The following is a 20,579-nucleotide window of genomic DNA, read 5'->3' as shown; positions in this document are numbered from 1 at the left end:
GATAAGTAATGCAATGATACTCACTGCCTGTGTACTTCAGACTTTAACAAAAGGAAGGTGAGACCTAGAGTATTCTGTAGTCAGTCATCTATGTTATGCGTATAAATTATCACTGATACCGAAAGATCTTGATAAAATTTATTTGTATCTAAAACTTCTAATAGATCACTTTATGAAAATAGAAAAAATCACTTTCACAGTTTCTTTCACTGTTTTCTTGTTATAAAGTGCTTTAAATATATAACTGGGAGACTGATTTTATCCTTAAATTATGATGGTCTAATGGTGAATTAAGGTGATATTTGTTGAAGTCTTCAGCCCATTTCTGTGAAAATTGTTTATAATCGGCAGATGTTTTGCAAGGTGGACTGGTAGAGCGAGTAAAACTCGGGAATTTACATGACTAGAAATATCTTTTTAGGTATTATGTGAAACATTCTAATTCACCACACGGCTTTAAAGCTGAAATAAAACAAACTTAATGTACAAAAAGCTTTATGCATACCGGATTGACAGAGGAGTGATTAAACAAGTCTGCTGTTTAAACATGTGAAATAGTTTGTCACCAAGTAATTCCAGTTTAACCAGGATCTGATAGCTGTGCTGCCTTCAAATGATACTTTGGTCTAAATACAAGTGGATATTACATGGGTTTTAGTTTGACAAGTTTTAATTAACTATCTATTTACTTGGGAATATGAGCGATATCCAATCTCCTCAGCGTTTGTAACCTGTGGTTTAATCTATGGTATGACATGTTTGTGTTTCAATTTCTGCCTGCATAATGAAAAGCAAGTAAAGTATTTCTTCTGCTTCTCTTCTGGAAACTGGAAAAAGAACTCCATATTCCCCATGAACAATACTTAAAAAAATAGGTGGAAAGAGAGCAGACTATTTCTTCTACTTCTGTCAAGAGTCATGGACTGGTTTGGGTTGAAAGATCATTTCATTCCAACCCCCCTGCGATGGGCAGGGACACCTCCCACCAGACCAGGTTGCTGGAAGCCCCATCCAGCCTGGCCTTGGACACTTCCAAGGAGAGGGCATCCACAGCTTCTCTGGGCAACCTGTGCCAGTGCCTCACTACTCTCACAGTGAAGAGATAGTAATGACTTGTGTACACCTTAACTTTAGTCTTCAGTAAAAAATGAGCTTAAAAAGGTCCTGGATAGTGTGTAGGCTCACAAGAATTTCTGCTACAGGTATAGAAGGTTGTTTGCAGTGTATTTCAGGCTTTGTGAGTCTTGGGAACAACAATTCTGTCTTAAATGTAACTCAGCTCGTCCGTTTGTCCATTCAGCCCCATGTCAAGTCGAATCACACATTTAGGTGTGATTTTGGGGAGCTTTCAGTTTCTGAAATGTGATTTTCTTCCCAGAGAACAACATGATTTTGTAAAACTGACAGTTAAAAGGCATGTGATGCTGTCTTAGTAGCACTACAAGTAAACTTATATGTTGTGATGATGATTGGCCAGATATACTCTGTGTTCATTAGGTAAACAATATGCAGAGTAGGTTTTTGTTACCACTTTGTTAAATATTTTTAATTCTTCTTCAAATACAGGAACATAGGAATCTGCCTTTCATGCGTGAATTGAGGTACCTGTTTGCTCTTCTAGTTGGCTCAAAGAGAAAATATGTTGACCCATCAAGAGCAGTTGAAATTCTTAAAGATGCTTTTAAATCAAATGATTCCCAACAGGTAATTTCTGTGTGTTTCCATTCAAGCTTTTTTTCATATGGTCATCTGGCAATAGGAACTACTTAAAATGGACAACAAAGATCCAAAATGTTCACAGAAAAGAAACTCCTAATTATCATCGTCTTTGAGCTTATTCTCTAATATTTTGTGATCCCTAGTCACTTCTATTAAAACGAATATTAATAATAATAATATTCTGGATGGCTTTTTTATTTTTTCCTATTATTTTAGAAACGAATAGTTCCATATTCTTGCTGTTAGTGTTTAGTTTAGCTTCTAAGTCTGAAAGAATTTTATTCTTCTGATCTCAAAGTACATGCAAGGCTGATACAGTCCTAGTACACTATTTGTCTGTGTAGATACTGGTTTGGAGGGTCCTAATATTCATACTCAGGATTCTCACCTAAATCATAGTGGGTACACTTTGTTTCCTGAGAAACACTTGTTTCTTCAGATGCTTTATTTTTTCCCACATGAGCTTATGTGACTAAGATGTTTAATTACAACAGCATGCTGAACTTAGTGCTCGATGAAAGTAACGTGAGTCACCACTTGTTAGATACCAAAGGGATTGAACAATGGGATTCATAAGATGCCTTTGGACTAGCATGGTATGAAAGCTGAGCCCATGTAACAAGAATTGCAGGACAGTGTAATGGCCGAGGAACACCAGAGCCTTAGCGTGCTTTAAGAAGCCATCCCTGAAAAACCAATCGTGTCGTAGCCTTAGATATAGTGTGATTTTGGAGCTCTTGTGAAGGTGAATACCGCTATGCTGATCTTGTAACATGATGCTTCTTTGTGGTCTGTTATGTATGTGAACATAACACTGATCACTGTGTGTTTTTCAACAGCAAGATGTTAGCGAATTTACACACAAATTGTTAGATTGGCTAGAAGATGCCTTCCAAATTAAAGCTGAAGAAGAGAGGTAAGGTGGTGCATTTTGTTTCGATTTGGTTTTCCCCAGCTCTGTATACCGAACATTTTGATGAGAAAAAGCAAACCAAACAACCAAAAATCCACTTCTCACTGTATGGGTGAAAAAGCTTGTTTTAGTTCATGTGGGTTTTTTTCCTTACAGGCTGATACCTTTGATTTTCCATGAGTTGTCTTTTTTCATTGTCTTATTTCATGTTAGCAATCTTGCTGAACGAGGTCCAAAGTATAGGAAGGATAAAGTTGTGTTTTGTATTTAATCAGTTAGGCTTTTTTTTTTTCATTCGAATGCAGTTTTCCCTTTCAGTACTGTAATTCAAATATTTCAAAACTTTGCTCCTGTTTCCCTTTTCAGAAGTAATGCTCTTTATATAAGCAAACATCTGTAAACTGTCCTTTGAATACATAGGGGTTTCTAGAGTGTTGCAGGAAATTGTTTTTACTGGGGTTTTGTACAATTTAATAATTCATGAACTGAATCTCATTTACATCAATTTTCCTAGAATGAAACACTTCTGAGACTTAGGTTTTGGAATATATGTATCATTGTGAATAAGTGAATCATTATTATTGTCATTAGAGGAAAGTACAAAACTAAATGAACAGTAACGGAGTAAAATAGGCAGCATTTCCGTAAGGGATTCAGAATATTCTGCTCATAGTTCTATAAAAGTTCATAGCTCTATGTTTGATTTTTACACCGACACACTTTCTGTTTTCAGGGATGGAGAGAAACCAAAGAACCCAATGGTGGAGTTGTTTTATGGACGATTTCTAGCAGTAGGTGTGCTTGAAGGTATGTGTCTGAATTTGTTTGGACTTCTGTGCTTGTGTCTGTTCAGTGCCTGTCTAAATACACAGGTGAATGATGCAAGTCGTAGCATTTTAGCTATTTCTGCAGAGGTATACTTGGAGAATATGCGTTCAGTCTGTGACAAAAGGATTTTCTGGAGAACGAGACTGAATTTAGTGAGCTACAGTGATCTGAAAAGAGAAGGTGCTGGGGTGACCTCATAGCAGCCCTCCAATACATGAAAGAGGCCTAAAGGAAAGCTGGAGAGGGCCAGCTTTTTTAAAAGGCCCTGTAGTGATAGGACAAGGGGCAATGGCCTGAAAATGCAAGAGGGTAGATTTAGATTAGATATAAGCAAAAAATTCTTCACCATGAGAGTGGTGAGGCACTGGCACAGGTTGCCCAAAGATTGTGGATGGTCCATCCCTAGAGATGTTCAAGGCCAGGTTGGATGGGTCTTGGAGCAGCCTGGGCTAGTGGGAGAGAGGTGTCCCTGCCCACAGCAGGGGGTTTGGAACTAGATGATCTTTAAGGTCCCTTCCAACTTTAAGCATTGTGTGCTAGCTTTCAGGAGCTGAGTGTACGTACTTAAGTGCAGTAGAAGTTTGAGTGAGAAGCTGAGCAAAAACTCTTGGAAGAAATTTATTGTCAGGGCACTTTTGCTGCTTACTAATGGCATAGAGAAGTTGCTTTATTTCATTGAACTAGTCTCTTGCTCTCTCTCCGCTTCATTTAATGTAATTTAAAATTTAAATTACTGCATTTTCTGTGCAATATCAGGTATGGATAACTCACCCTCTAAAAAGTACAGCTTGTTGAAAACAAGTCAGTGGAAACCTACTCAAAGGTGGTATTGGAGAGAGGAGGAAAAGACTGTACAACAAGCTTTTCTTTATCCTTACCTGCATATAATTAGTGGATCTGTAGCGTTCTCTATTTCCAGAATGCCAGCAGTTGTGAAAGTACTTTTAATGTTGGTGATTCTGTCCCTCATCCCAAGAGTGCATGACTCCTGAGATGCGTTTGAATGAAGCAGCTGTAATTTTTAAAGTGGCTTTCAGGTTGTTACATGGCCTAGAATGGTGTATTTCATGATTTGCTGTCATATTTCAAAACCATTCTGCAGATTTCTTGCTACTAGCTATAATTCTTGCTCCTTTCATCCTTACATCCCTGACTTAACTGAGGAGATATGTAAAAAACCAGGCCAGTGAAAAGAAACTGGTGAATATAAAAAGACTTGTTACTGACTTTAGAATGAAATAGATTGAAACTGTAGATTGAAACCACTTGTCTCCCATATTTCTCCTAATCTGCTACTGAATCATGATCTTGTTTTCAAGACAGAAATCATGAACGTTCTCTTATGTGGTTTATTTTTGCAAGATATATTTACACAAAGGGCTGTTTCATACCAGCAATTTCAGTGTCTTTGCTGGTACAATGTAGGGTTGTGTTACTAAGCTGCTAACTACAGGAGAAGGACTTTGAGGTATATCTGTAAAACTTCCTGTACATCTCTGGTGACAAGTTATTTTGAGGGTTTTTTAATTGCAAATAGATGCAAAAACAATATACAAAAAGGTCTGAAGAGGAGAACACAGTAATTTTCAATATTATGTTCAAGCGACCTTTTTGAGTAACTTGTTTTGATACATATAATTGAACTGCTCCATAAGAAAACATGCGGGTATTGTTCACTAGTCCAGGTCAGGAGACCTAGGATTGTTAGGTTTTTTTAAAGGTAAATGTTTGCTCCTAAAACCTTAACTGTTTAATTTCTTATGTGAAGGTAAAAAATTTGAAAACACAGAAATGTTTGGCCAGTATCCACTCCAGGTTAACGGCTTTAAAGATCTACATGAGTGCCTAGAAGCTGCAATGATTGAAGGGGAAATTGAATCTCTCCATTCAGAAAATTCTGCAAAGTCTGGTCAGGAGGTGAGTTAAGGGCTCCTATGGGTTTCTTACCTTAAGGTTTTGTTGTAGTGCTCTTTATTTTTCACTGGGGTTCATGGGGGTTTTTTATGTTACCTGCTGCTGTGCAAGTTCTGGTGTCTGACGCAATTGGATTGTTAATTTGGGGAGGTTGTATCTCATTTGGAATATCCAGTGTCATCTTTTTGTATTTTTCGTCAGAGAGGAAGTTCATATTTATTAAAAGCTGACACGGTGAAGTGCTTACAGTGGTGATTTGGCACAGGTTGGTTCCCACCTGTTGCTACTACGTGATCTTCAGAGGGGTCATGAGCATAGCGTCCTGTGGTGGCTGACTACTGCTTGCGCTGACTTGCTGCCCGACGCCATGCCCTGAATAGCCACCGTGAGCTGTGCGTTTGCTGAGTGCTTCAGAGCACCCTTGTCTTACTGCTCTGTGTCTTGTCATTCCTCAGCACCCTAGCCTTCTTCCTCTCCCCACTTCTTACTGATGCTTCCCAGTACCCTCCTCTTTGCGCCCTACGGTGGGCAATTCTCCTCGTCTTTACTTGGGGTGCTGCACAGACAATCCTTGCTCTGTGGGCTACTGTTCCTCCTGGGGGAACTCTTGCTAGAGTGGGAGGCTGCCAAATGTCGGAACGTGCTGGAAGCATGGGTGGAAGGACTCAGATGGAGCCCCACTAAGACGTGGGGTATACAGGTGTTGGGATGAGGTGACAAATGGTGTTTCCTGTGCAGAAATCAATGGTTAGGGAAAAGAGGTAGTTACAGTCAGTTCCCACATTATACGTAGTGCTGCAGCAGTAGGAATCATAGAATCATAGAATGGCCTAGCCTGGAAGGGACCTTAGAGATCATCTAGTCCAACCTCCCTGTCATGGGCAGGGATGCCACCTCTCGACTAGACCAGGCAACACATGGGGACCAAGCGGGAACTGAACCCGCGACCTCGGTGTTGGTCATTGTTGCCAGCACCGCGCTCAAACCACTGAGCTAACTGGCACTGACAGTGGTTGCAGAACCAAGAAATGTGCTCTGAAATGTCCCCTCCTGTTGCGGGTGTGCATGTGTATGCCCAGCATTTTCCTCTGCCAGAGCTCTCTCCACACCAGTGCTCCATAGGTTACAAAATACAGGTATCCCCATTGCCTATGAAGGCTGAATTACTTTCTCTTTCCACGATTGTTCACATTTCTTCATGTTTGTTTGGTTCTGGTTTTTTTTTTAAATATGAAATCTTAGAACAATTTTTCTACTTAAATGAAAAGTTGAGGTATAGTTTCTTCCTTCTTTTGCAGTATTGAAATTTTACTTTAATCATGTCAGCACACACACAAGGTTTAATTACTAAGCCAGGTGATGCACAATGAAGTCATCCTCTAGTCTGAAGTTCTGTTTCTGATTTTGTTATCGACAAAAGATTTATAGCATCCCTTTTGCAGTCCTTTTTTCTGGTTGGCTATTGTTGATATTCATCAAACAAATCAGATGCTAACAAACATTTTCAAGTATGTTTATACATCTTACTGGATCAATTCTTTTCTCAGGGGATGTTTCAGTTTTTTATTTATTTTTTTTTTTTATTCTGGCACTTGTAGACATGTCTTCTTAAAATGAGCATGTTTCCTGGAATGTAACTGGGAGAAAAAAGGACCTGGTACAATCCAGAGTTTGCGTTTTTTATGCAAGGTGAAGTCTTGCACGTGTCTACTACAAGAACACAATTGTTCATCCTATGGGCTGAAGGTTGTTTTTCAGTTGAAACCTGTGTGCACTAATGCGTAACATGTCAGTTCATTTTTAAATGCTTGACTAGAAATGTCAGATTTGGAGAGTTTATTGGTTTTGGTTTTGAGTTTTCTTAACTTGTAATGTCAGCAAACTATGGGAAACAGAAGGATAGTCGTGTACATGTCTTAGAGTGTTAAGATTTGAGTTCAGTGAAACTTTCAGGGTTTTAATTAGCTTGACTTCTTAGAATGTCAGAATGCAAGTGCAGTAGTCACATGACAGATTGACAACAGTGGCAAAACAAGAAAGGTAATGTGTTAAGTTCTAATTTAGAAAAGCATTATTGCATTATTACCAGGGTAAAGTAAATTGGTTAGACTTCCCTGAACTGAAGTAATTTATTTATAATGATTGCTGCTCTTCGTAGTTATGTTTAAACATAATGCCTCAAAGGTGTTACGATGTGTTGGAAGTTTTGGAAGTACTGCAGGAAGCTGAATTTCTGGTAGTTTTAATGAAGTCTATCTCTGTAGAGCAAAGACTTTGAGTGCCATCCAATCTGGTATATATCAAAACTTGAGGAGAATAATATTAATCTGATAGTCACATGTGTTGAAAGATCCTGAAAGTAACATTCAATTTTTAATTCCTTGCCTCTAGTATTGTTTCTAGTGGGGAATTTAGCTTGTTCATTCCTTATTATTATTATTACTATTATTATCATGATGCTTAAAAGCCACAGCCATGGAGATAAGGTGTCAGCAAGTGAGCTAACATACAAACAAAAAAAGAGATGTTCCCTGTCCCAAGAAACTTAAATCCAAGTTCAAGAGAAGATGGAAGTCAGTGTACATACTTGGAGTTGGAAGTGTGGGGAAAACAAGGTAATGTTTGTCGGCATCATGGTTGATGAACTTCAATACATCAGCAGCTTAGTCATAGAATCATAGAATGCATTGGGCTGGAAGGGACCTTTAAAGGTCATCTCGTCCATCCTTCCTGTAGGGCAGGGAGTTCTTTAACTAGATCAGGTTGTAGTTAGTGGAAGCTGATATTGGCAGGAAAACAGAAGGTGACTCCCTTTGCTCACATCTCACAGATGAGAGAAATGATGCTGAAGGCAACGAGCTAAGGAAATTCAGCGATGTCCCAGAAATCTGTTAGTGTGACAAGGCTACGTGCGCTAAGGCTGAGCAAGGTGAGAAGAGAAGAAGCGTTGCCGAGATGTGGAGCGATGAGAACTTGGGCCTGCATTTTAGCCATGGACACAGGAAGGAAAGGGTGTCTTGGAAGTATTGTACAAAAAGACTGTGCAAGATGCTTGGTTTGATAGGAGAGCTTGAAGCCAGCCCTGAGTCAAATGCCACATCTGGGCTATCGATGTTGATATCAGAAATATGTGCTGATGGTGTCTGCAGCAGCAATCCGGGAAGCTCAAGTTGGTGGCTGGACATCTAAAACCTATTAAATGTTTAGACAGTGGGTTTTATGTTATAGAGTGGGGAGAAAAAGGGACCTCTGATGCTGGAATTGGAGCTGAATTTTTCTCGTAGTTGAGAAAAAAAGTGTGTAAGGGAGATAAAAAAAGAGAACTAAGGATAGACCTCTACTGAATACTGGAAGAAAATGAGATAAGGTGGTGATAACATGGGTTATTGTGTGGATGGATTAGCAGTGATTAGCGACTAAGCAGACACTTCGGGAGAGGTTGTTAGGAGACTTTGCGGAAAAAGTACCAGTTTTAAAGCACAGAGAGAGCTTGTCTGGCCCAGCCCTGAGTACTCACAGATCCAGCTTTGGAGGAGGTCATTAGAAACTTTGGGTGACATCAGGTGAATGAAAGGGTTCGAAACTTGAGGCTGAGGGAAGTAGCTGGAAGAGCGCTTGATACAGTGTAAACAACCCTTTCAGTGGCATCTAAGATTTAAAAGGGAGCAGGACAGCTGGCAAGGCAGGTAGGTACAAGCGTAGCTGCTTTTAGTATGAGCAAGGCAAATGTGAAAGGAAGAAGCTTTAACACAGATAGCTGTAGATGAGTTGAAATGCTCTGATGCAGCATGGGTGACAAATGCTCTATGTTTACCGTGAAGGGGAAGGATGGGAACTTTGGAAAGCTTAAGCTGATCCACCCTCTAAAACCAATTTCTCCCACAGCTGTGTCAGCCTTGCAGGTATTGTACCATAATACTGAAGTTCTGCTGTTGGAAGGCATTTATTGTGGGGTTTTCTGTTTTTCTTTTGTTCAGCACTGGTTCACTGAGCTTCCTCCTGTCTTAACTTTTGAGCTATCAAGATTTGAGTTTAATCAGGCTTTGGGGAGACCAGAGAAGATACACAACAAATTAGAATTTCCTCCAATTTTGTATCTGGACAGGTACAGTATAATATTATCAACAAAGTCCTAGTATAAATATAAATGAAATCTCATGTGTTTGGTAAAGCTGGTGGTGCTTACATCACAGTTAACTTCTATTCTAGTTAGACAAGTTAAAAATTTCATGATTTTCATCTGTTTCAGAAAATACACGTAGATAACAATTTACAACATCCTGCTTTGTGCCAAAACCTGCTCACACTTCAGTCTTAATTTATTGCTGGGTAGTTGTGTACACAGGCAAAATACTCTGAAAAAATCACGATTTGTGGGCTCATTTGGGAAAGAGAGTGAGAAGTCAGATATTTTATGGTCTTCCAGATAGACTGCATGGTTTGGAGAGAATTCTTAGCATCAGTCCATGCTGTTTTGTGTGTAGAGATGAAATACCATGATAGCTTTCATTTAGATGTTGAAGGTTATTTGTGAGCCTAAATAATGAAACAGGAATGTTGCTACGTGGTTGCCACTCAAATTAGAAGTTTTCTTATACAAATTTGTCATCCATGACATAAACACAGCTTTTGACACTAGTGGAAAAAACATCTTTTGGAAGTTTTGGGAGGGAAGGGTTAATGGGCTTACTGTTTCTCCAGTCTGTTTTACTACTTTATTATGCTGTAAGTTCTAGAGAGCTTGAGTTACTTGCACTAAGCGGTCTTGCTGGTGGATGCAGACATCGTTGTCAGTGTTGGGATAGTGTGGGCTGACACCTTTTCCTAAATTTCATGTTTTACAGGTATATGCACAAAAACAGAGAAATAACAAGAATTAAACGGGATGAAATCAAGAGACTCAAAGAGTACCTCACAGTTTTACAACAGAGATTGGAACGGTACTATAGATAACTGTGTAAATGCAAATGATATTATGGGCTGCATAGAATAATTCCTTTCAACTCTACACTTTTTATGTAGTTATTTGCTCTAGATTTCCCTTCTGTATCTCTTTTATCATTTTCCTTGGAAACTGTGCATAAGTGCAATAATTTTGATGCATGAGATGTGCTAGGAAAGGCTTGCTTTATGTAATTGCAGTCAACCAGAAAAAAATTTTTTCTTTTTTTTTTTAATGTGGTATATGTGAGTCATGGCATTAATACATTTTATGGTTAACAGATATTTAAGCTATGGTTCTGGTCCTAAACGATTCCCCTTGGTAGATGTCCTGCAGTACGCCTTGGAGTTCGCTTCCAGCAAGCCAGTGTGCACGTCTCCTGTTGACGACCTGGGTGCTAGTGCCCCTGCCAGCGGCACGCTGCCGGCCCAGACCTCGCCCAGGTAAGGGCTGCCTCCTGCTCGCCCAAGGTGAGAGGCCGGTCACCCCCTCCTTCTGTGCAAACCTGGCGCCTAAGAGAGAGGGGAGGAAGTTTAACTGCTTTGTTCACCAGCTGAGTACAGCTAGGTGTTTCCTAAGGGATGGAGCATGAAGTTTCAACTCTCTTCCTATAAGTACTTTTTAAAAAAACAGACATAAACCAACCAACCAAACAAAAAAACCCACAAACAAACAACAGAAACCCCAAACAAACCCCCAAAATGTTAATAATCTGGTTTGTTTCATGCATGCTTAAAAATGTCTTTAGATGGAAAATTACTCTTTTCAAACAAAGCACAAGTCTACCTACAGTTCCCAGCAGACAAAGTATCTGGTGAACTCACTGCTTCCCAAGTATATATTTTTAAGAATCTGATTTTGGGCAGCGTGTATGTGCTGCAGAGCTTCAGGGTTTCTGGTGAATGATTTATTTGTTGATTTTTGCCCAGGAGTTAAGTTCGTTTTCTGCTTTGCAGCTTACACTTTTCACCAAGTTTGTCAGGAGCATAGTAGTCTTAACAAAGTAGCCAAAGCATCAGGGGGATAAAAGTCCAATGATGTTTTTCTCATTATTGAAGCTAGTAACTGTTAGTTAATAGAGTATAGCTTAGAATAGGACTTAGCTAGATGGACACTAACAGTTTATAGCAGAGCTTTTTTTTTTTATATTGCTTTTGGAAGGTAGGGTTCTGCGTTCTGGTCCATCCAAGATTGTCAACTTTGTAGTTCAGAGAAGTCAAGTAAATGAATCTCTAAAAGCTTTTAAAAGATTTCAAATGCCTTACTGATACAATGCCAGTAAAAGTCAGGATGATTGATAAGAGAAGACGAACTTTGAAAGCTGCCATTGCTTGCATGAAAAACGATATCAGAAGTAATATACTTTGTTCAAACTTGTATGTAGGAAGTTTGTTCTGTAAAAATATAAGTATTGTGACTGTTTTTCTCAGTCTGTAGAAACACAACAGCATGTTATATGGAGTGACATTGTCAGCTCTTAATGTTCTCAGCACTTTCTAAAGTACTGAAGGATCCAGGTTCCTCAGGGTGTGTCATGATGCCGTGCACAAAGTAAAAAGTCAGTGACTTGCGAGAAAGAACTTTATGTTCCTGTTATGCATATAAGTACATATAGGTCATCTTGTCAATGTATAATGGAGTTTTGTTTTTAATACTCTGCTGCTCTTGTAGAATTCTTCTAAGCTTGCCACTTTTTTGATTGGCTTACAAGACTGGTTTCGAACAGGCTTAGATGATTTAGTGCTAAATTGCTTTTGTGTCATAAATATCAGAGGTCCCTGTGTTGTTGCTGTTCAGTTAACGTAGGTTATAGGTAGGCAGCTGGAGAAAGAACGTCTGCTAGGCGTAAGATGTGAAGAAGTTAAGCAGAGACTGGATTTTAGAGTCATTGGGCCGTAAGACAAGCTGCTGCTGTGATTTTTCTCTCTGCAATTTGGCAATAAATATTTCAAACCACAGTGATTATTTGTGTGGTGTTATATGAAAGTGTTGAATATATGAAGTGTGGTGTTATATGAAAGTGTTGTCAAGTAAAGCAAGCTGTGGCTTGACCAATCCAGTTCAGATTCCTTTATCTTGGGTAATGGCAGCCAGAGCGATTATTTTGCTAACGTGTAGTATGCCACAAAGTTTTCAGGACTTGCATACTAATTCTATTTTGATACTGTAAGTACTTTTCCTGGATTACACTGTAGGTAATCAGTACCTTTTAAAATTTCTGTTTTCAGATGAAAAGCTTATTTTTATGGTGTAGCTTTTAGTTTGTATGAGTGATGATTAAATTTTTTGTATTTCATGTTTTGAATGAATGCAGCCCAGTAGAGCAGCAGGGGCCTTCATCTTCAGATGTTCCAAGCACATCTCCTGTACAAAGATCAGTAATACATAAACCATTCACACAATCACGAATTCCTCCCGATCTGCCAATGCATCCGGCACCAAGGCACATCACTGAGGAAGAGCTGTCTGTCCTAGAAGGCTGTTTACATCGCTGGAGGACTGAAGTAGAAAATGACACTAGAGGTAATGCCACGAGCTGGGGAGTGCATATGCCATTAGAAGGGATTTGTGGAAGTGGGGGAAATCGCCTGAACACCCGTGTGTGGGTAGAGTAGCTTGTTTCTTGCTTCTGTGCTTATCTCTAGCACATAGAAAGGGAAGTCAGTCAGAGATTGTAGTAAACTAGAGGTGTATAAACTGAAGATGCGAACTGGATGTTGAGTGAAGCGTACACGGGTGTTTCAGTGCAGGTTTCTGTTTGTGTGGTTTTGGGGAAAGTAGAGTTAAACGTGTGCGATTCACGCCGAAGAACATCTTTGCAGATGTGCCCGAGCTGTTGGTGTGAGGTGGACCTGTGCTGTGACGTGGTTCTCTGCAGTGAAGTTCAGGACAGAGTGACTCTTCCCATGTGGGAAAATTCAGCAAGTTTCTGAGCAAAGGCTTTATGGGGTTGATAGAGCTTACAGTGTGTTCTGTTGCTCTGAGGGAAACAAGAGAAACAGTTGCTCCAGCAGGGGTGGGTTTGGGTTGAGCTGTAGGAAACAAGGAGCAGAATATCGTGAATCACGCTCTCTGCTTTATCATCCAAGAAGATTTAATGTTTGGCATGTATATAGATAAACAAATGAGCCTTTATTTGGCTTTTAATGAGATAAAATAAAGATGTAGCCATGTACGGTTGTGCAGCCTCATGGAAGAGAGATTCTTTATTTTTCTTTTAGATTTACAAGAAAGTATATCTAGAATACATCGGACAATTGACTTGATGTACTCTGACAAAACAATGGTCCAAGTAAGTACAGGAGTGAATTCAAAGTAGTTCTTTTTGTCACTTTTAATGGCATTCTTAGATTCTTGAATACAGAGCAAGTTTACAACAATTATATATAGTGGTTTGAGAAATTTCATTGGAAAGTCATAAAGGGTTTGCAAACATTTTAAACGTTGTCAGATGAAAGACAGCCTTGCAATATTTTACAGATTACTTACTTGTTTAAGCAACTTTTTGATGAAAAACTTGAATATGTTCTATCTCTGATCCATTTTTTGGACTTGAATGCAGAACTTCCATTTTTGTGTAACATAATAAAATTTTCTCTCCTGATTTGACCACGTGATAGATAATCTTATGGCTTTAAGGTGGAAAAGCACTAGACACAAGAAACTACTGTGCTTGTTGCCATTGTGTATTGCAGCTTCCACACTTGGTAATTCAAGCTCCTGGTTTTACTTTGTAGTTATTAATGCCAGTGGGGTTTTTTGTTGCTGCTATTCTGTTTTTTTTTGATTTTTTTTTTTTTAAACTCTGTCCAGATTTAGTATCAGTCACAACCTTGACTGTTAGCCTGAGCTGCCTTTTAGGGAGATTCCCATGCTGTGTAATCTGAATGGCATTTTTAGAATGCTTTATTACAGAGTTGTGGCTCCTCCTGGTTTTTCTTATGTTCACATACTCATGTTCACTTCCTTTGACAGATTGTAAGGTCGAGGGTTATTTCCTCTGTTACTTTCTGCTAGTAAAAAAAAACCAACCTATTTTCCTTCCAAGTTAGATCTGTGTAGCTTAGTTTTCCTTGAGGTATTTTGTACATGGTTTGCAATAGTTCCTGGCAGCTAAACTATGATGTTAAGGATTTCAGGAAGACTTTCCTGGATGGCTCTCTTTAAGCTTGCTTCTGTGTTATACCAGGAAGACTACAGGTGCTGTGTCATCTAATAGTAGAATGAAGTAATTTAGTGATCTCCCATCTAGATAGCCTACCCGTGTTGGCTTAGGTGATATAGGAGGAAATACCTCTGGATGGCAAAGACATTAGTCAGCAATCATTAAAATGGAAAAAAGAGATTACTTAGTAAAACACTTTGTCCTAGTGCAGATTTATATAATGCAGACTAGATATTTTTTGTTGTCGTTGTGGTTGGTTTTTTGTTTTGAAACAATTCTGGAGAAGGAGGAGGATGTAACAGAGTTACTATGCCATTCCTGAAAGTGGTGGTGTGTTAAGTGATTTTTAGAGAACAAGTAGGTACTGAACCCATCTGAAGTCACAGGCTGGAAGCAAAGGCTGTGTTTCTGCAGCTCAGCTGATTTTGTCCTTGTGGTTCTTCTGGCACAGTAGGAAGGAGGCAAGTCTATATAGATGTCTACTTTCCCCTGCCTTCCTCTGCATCAGGGTGATTAGATAGCTTTGTATTGTCCCATTCTCTGAGAGGAGTTTCACGATTTTGATGTTTTCTTCTGAATGATTCAATATTAGGACTGAAAGCTTTTCTCTTGTTAGTTGAAGAGGTCTGAGCACATAAAACAAGACTTCTTAAGGAAAATGTATTATATTTTCAGGATACTTTCTACTGTTCATGTGAACTATTTAAGAAGCTCTCCATCTTCTCCCTTGTGTCTCCTTTGATTCTAAGGAAACTAGAGTTGTCCATAAAACCTTTGTCAAATTGTCATATGAAATATATTCCCCAAATTCTTGTTTTGTCTTGTCCACCTCGAAGAATAGCTTTTATCAGCTGCTTATTTGATTATTTCCCTCCTGTGAATTTGCTGTGGGGAAATAAGACATACCAGTTTTTCCTGTGGGAATTCGGCTTTGGTATATCTATTCGGTAGCTACATATGATGAGGTTGATGAAGCTCCATTTATGTTTTATGAGAAGTAAATGTAAGCTAAGAAGGTTAATCCCAACTATTTAGCAACGTTGTGTTGCTGTTTACTGTTACTTACTGTTGATGTAGTGGTTTATCACAAGAGATGCCTCTTGGCACTGAGCTCACCTGCCCCCAGTCACAGACCTCTGTGGACAACCTTTCTGGAAGCTCAGCACGGACAGCTGACAGCTCTTCCTTCAGAGCTGGACAAAAGGGTAGGGGGCCGTCAAGCTGATCCCGTTAGCATGGGTTTTGGTCAAGTGATTTAAATTCACTTGGGATTTTAATGCTCAGTTGTAGGATGAGAAAATTTTATTGTCAAAGTATAAAGAGGCATCACCTACCTTTTTTTGTTTGTTTGTTTATTTCCCCTAAAAATCGGGATCTTCATATATTTATGTGCATATGCATGGGCTGGCAATCATTTTTAAGAAGCCTTTTTCATGCTGTTTTGATAACAGATGTTTAAAGCCCCAGAGCACTCAGATTTAAGGACTTGCTAGGATTTCTTCTGTATATACTTCTTGTGTTTGGGAGATTTACAGTGTGGTTGGGTCTCTGGGATGACAGACTATTTGATTCCAGCTGCCGCACAGTCAGTCAGCTTTACAGTTCAAGGCAGGGTTACAAAATCTCTGGCACTTGCATATAGCCTGGAAGGGAATGATCAGGTTTAAAATAACTTCAAAGAGTTTTTCAAGTCATATTTACATATGTATTTATCATTACTGATTACTGCAGTGCTCAGATGATATTTGCAAGAAATATTTAGTACACCTTGTGTTGATTAGACTGTTTATCTACAGTCCAGACAGTGAAAGCAGCAAGAGATATTTTCAGGTTTTTCATCCTAGCTGAGCTGTTGCCATTCAGGCATACTGTGCATGGCAGGGAAGAACAGCTTTCACTTTTATGCTGTATGTGCTGCTTCAGCAGATTAAAACTAGCCGATCGCTAAGATCCTTTTAAAAGACTTGTAAATAAGGAAACACTCATTCGTTCTGCTTCTCTCTCTCCTTCAGATTCCCAACTGCTTACACAGAAACTAAGTTTCCCATTCTTCTTGTTTGTCAGTGAACACATGTAATCTCCGATGCTTTCTACACTGATCCTTGAAACTGGTTTCTTCCTTCTCTGCCTCAGGAGAAGAGAGTGTCTTCATGTGTTTCATACATCTCTTAGCAATGCTTTTACTGATATATTTAAAATACTGGAAATGGTTTTATTCCTATTCTACTGTAAGAATGTTACCTCTGGGTGATGGGAGTATTCAACTTCCAAATAATCCTTTAAATAAACTCTCATACTGCAATATAGGAAGTGCAGAGTTTGTTACCTTGAATTTTTATATGCTAGACTTTAGGACAAGTTTGCCAGTCCAGAACTGGAGCAAATCATAGACACTCAAGGCTGATGTATTTAAAGGGGTTTTTTTGGGTATAAGGAAAGTAGAAATATTAAGGAATTAAGACAATGCTTAGCAGTAAAGACAGGAGACCAGACTTTTATGCTGCTAAACTCACAAATGTTTTTAAGATGTCTTGTAACTATTAGTGATAAGTAAAATAGTTCAAAGTCCTTTTGCTTAGTGGGTTGCCAGTTTTACCTTTTTGTTTTTCCTCTGTGTCATGTTTTAATCCTGTTTATTTTTGTTACTTTTATTTAATATAGCAATTATTCTGTCAGGTTGTAAAACGTGCTGGCAAGGAGCATTTGACATTTTGGTGTGTGTGATTTATTTTTTTTTATTTATTTTATTTTTGTTTTTAAGGTTCCTTATAGGTTGCATGCTGTGCTAGTTCACGAAGGTCAAGCTAATGCAGGACACTACTGGGCATATATTTATGACCATCACCAGAACAGATGGATGAAATACAATGATATTTCTGTGACAAAGTCAACTTGGGAAGAGTTGGAGCGGGACTCTTTTGGTGGTTTAGTGCATATTGTTTAATGTATATCAATGATAAAGAACAATTCTTAATACAAGGTAATGTTATGGATATGTTTTACGCATGATATGTAATAGCTGAATATATTGATAAAGGAAGCTTCTTTCAGATGGATTTCCAGGTTTTTAAAATTTTAATAATTGTTGAAAGCTCATAACTGTTACCTGGTTTATGTGGTGGGTGGAACAGTTGCTCTTCAACTCTAAATTAATAAAATTAATGTCAGTATTTCAGCATTATTAAGAGAGTAAAATAAATTAAGTTTACTAATTTTTAAACCTTTTAGCCAGATGATCACATGTTCAGAATTTTGGAGATGTTATCTCACTGAACATTAGAACATAAATACGGAAATACAGAAATGATCCTCTTGACATTAAAATCCTCACGTAGCTTTTTTTGTGTGTTCATAAACTTCAGAACTCTGAAAGTTACTGGAGCATGGAAACCTGAAGATTTTGCAGTGTAGTGAAATGTGTATAACCTAACCCTACCAACCACACAATTAACCAAAGCAATATATGGATTGTTTGGGTTTTTTTTCAGGTCATGTAGTAGTGTGTAACTATAAGACTTGTACAGAAGTGTTTGGAGAGAGGGCAAAGATCCCTTAACATGAGTTTTGTGGGGCCTCATAGTGACAGCTAGAGAGTGGATTGTGAAAATGACCACAGATTCAGTTAACAGGTGGTGGAAAGTTTTCACGTTCCTTTATTTCCATAGGGCAGAAAGCTAGACTGTGCGTTCTTTTAGTTTTTAAATGAGAACCAGTATTAATCTTGACATCGTCGTATTGCCAAGTGGACTTGCAGCCATAGGATTTCTAGTCCCTGTAGGGTGGCTGTGAGAAAAGGAATATAACTTAATGTGGCTTGTGCTGTTAGCAGTTGACTTTCTAAATCCCTGTAGGCCCACTCTCCTTCCCCTTTTCTGCTGGGGAGTTGAGTTGTATTCAGGTCCATATGGCAAATTGTGGTGAGTTTTTTGTGACTTACTGTTCTGAATGTTCACAGTCATAGGGTGCTTGTGGCCCAAAAGGCATTAAGTTTCAAAATGACAATGATTTGATGGTGCCTAAAAACATAGAATCCGAAGATTGCGAGAGCAGTAGCCATTCGCTTCTGTAGAAGGGGAGTGCTCAATAGATAAAACTAGTTGTTAAAAGTAACGTGGTTTGGGAGTTTTAGTGCTATACTGTATGTTTCCAGTAATACCCCTGAGGTAATTTGTTAATATGCTTTTTCTCCCTATTCATTCTTTTTCTGAAACTTTTGTTTCTTGTTACTGCAGAGGAGTTTAACAAAGAAACGGGACAGATCCTTGTTGGAATGGACACGCTACCTTCTGATCTAAGGGATTATGTCAAGGAAGACAATAAACGTTTTGAAAAAGAACTCGAAGAATGGGATGCAGAACTTGCTCAGAAAGCACAGCAGGAAAAATTATTATCTCAGATACCCAGGGCACCAGCACCATCACCTGCTCCAGGTTAGTTTCTTCTTGTTTGTAAAAGAAGTAGAACCAAAAATCACTGGGTTTTGTATATATTGTTTTGCAAAATAAGAAAGGATGAAGTTTATTTGTGTAATCTTGAATTGTAACTATTTACTTGTCCAAAGTAACTGTACTTGAAGTTTAGTCTGTTGGTGTGGGGCGTTTTGTTTTTTTTCCATTTTATTTTCTATTTAGAGAAAAAAAATATTTATTGGCTCTTCTGCCTCTTGCTTCTCAGTTTTGCTTAGCTTTGACTAAATAAATTTTTTTTGTGTAGAAACTTTGGCCTTCTAAGTTAGGTAATTATTAACAGGTCTCACCAGTTTGTTTTGAGAATTTATTAGTCCATAAGTGATGTGTATTCTTCTATTCAGAGTGATTGAGTAGAACACCTACCTTCTCATTTTTAATTAGGACAGAATTTAGATCTGAAGAGAAGAATTTATTTAGTGTGTTGTATTCACTAGAAGTAGCCATATTAAGGCCCACTTAAGAAATTACTGTGTAAAAATGAGCGTTAAAACTGTGGAAAGGGCTTTGAACAGCAGCAGTGAGGCCAATGCTATTAAAAATCTAGCTAATAAAGACCACTGGCAATCTGACTATAAAAGGTATGTCTGCTTTGACACAAAAAAATGTCAGGTTTTAGGTTACATCCGCCTTCTGCTCCTTTTCAGAAGGCTGTATGTACATGAGGTGAGAGATGACAAGATGGATTTGTGTTAGGTATATAAGACACTATTTTTGCTGATCAGTTTTATTGCTTTCAAATGGGAGTGACTCTGTGATTTCCTGTAAGTCAGAAGAATATAATATATTGATTATATTGCAAAGTAAAAATACATCTGGCATTCAGGTGGCTCTAGGTCATTCAATACGTTTGGTCTGTATCCCACAGAATGTCCAAGTAGAATCTCATTGCTGTTCTTATTAATCCCCCATGGGAGCAATAAAGGTCTCTCACTCAAGAACTTTAATGGGTCTATAGATGGGACAGGTCTGTTGTTCCTAAAATAAAATCGTGGGTCCATTTATATAAAAGTGTTCAAAATTACCTGAGACAGACTGGTGAAAATGGTATTTGCGAATGGTGTCACGTACCCTGCATTTTCTGGGTGGGCTACCTTATCTATAAGACAGTGATCCAAATAAAATTAATAAATTCAAAAATCGTGCTCATGGTAACACATTATCTTGTTTCTGTCACTAAGTTCAAGCAGGAGAACCAGAATATTTAGAGCAGCCATCAAGAACTGATATTTCAAAGCACTTAAAGGAAGATTCTGTACAAGCAATCAATAAAGCTTTAGCTGAACAAGAAGATAGAGGTCCAGAAGCTATAATGGATACGGTGAGGATATTTTGAAGCTTGAAATCCTTATTTTGCTTTTATTTTGCAAGTAAATCATATAATAGCTGATAAAAGGGGAAGTGTGGAAACTTTGAACTGAAAATTGTTGTTTCCTCAGGCTCTGTCCAACACTAAAGTCCATCCGGAAAGTGTGTATTACAGTAATGGGTGTAGTAGAAGAAAAATACTAAGGTAGAAGTCATTTATGTGGTGAAAGTACTTGTCAGGAGCACAGTGCATTGTTCAAATGACAATCGTGTTTGTGCTCACCATCTTTTTTGGGATGTTAGATAGTTTCATTTCTTTTTAAG

At 38.5% G+C, this 20,579-nt stretch overlaps 1 protein-coding gene across 1 annotated transcript in view; it reads left to right on the top strand.

Annotated features, from left to right (window-relative positions):
• Positions 1-20,317, top strand: part of LOC104277364 (ubiquitin carboxyl-terminal hydrolase 25-like) — a gene marked incomplete at both ends in the record, with an annotated part of 39,029 nt that extends 18,712 nt beyond the window's left edge. The window contains 13 exon segments of the mRNA XM_009873984.1: positions 1,567-1,704; positions 2,559-2,635; positions 3,366-3,439; positions 5,229-5,377; positions 9,352-9,479; positions 10,219-10,314; positions 10,598-10,759; positions 12,631-12,839; positions 13,538-13,608; positions 17,243-17,405; positions 17,408-17,461; positions 18,714-18,911; positions 20,129-20,317. Of these exon segments, the coding sequence (XP_009872286.1) occupies positions 1,567-1,704; positions 2,559-2,635; positions 3,366-3,439; positions 5,229-5,377; positions 9,352-9,479; positions 10,219-10,314; positions 10,598-10,759; positions 12,631-12,839; positions 13,538-13,608; positions 17,243-17,405; positions 17,408-17,461; positions 18,714-18,911; positions 20,129-20,317 (1,708 nt within the window).
• Between the last annotated feature and the right edge of the window lie 262 nt (positions 20,318-20,579).

This window comes from Apaloderma vittatum, unplaced genomic scaffold (genome assembly GCF_000703405.1).
Source record: "Apaloderma vittatum isolate BGI_N311 unplaced genomic scaffold, ASM70340v1 scaffold11630, whole genome shotgun sequence".
In the NCBI taxonomy this organism is placed as follows: Eukaryota; Metazoa; Chordata; class Aves; order Trogoniformes; family Trogonidae; genus Apaloderma; species Apaloderma vittatum.
This window is presented reverse-complemented; position numbering and strand designations above follow the sequence as displayed.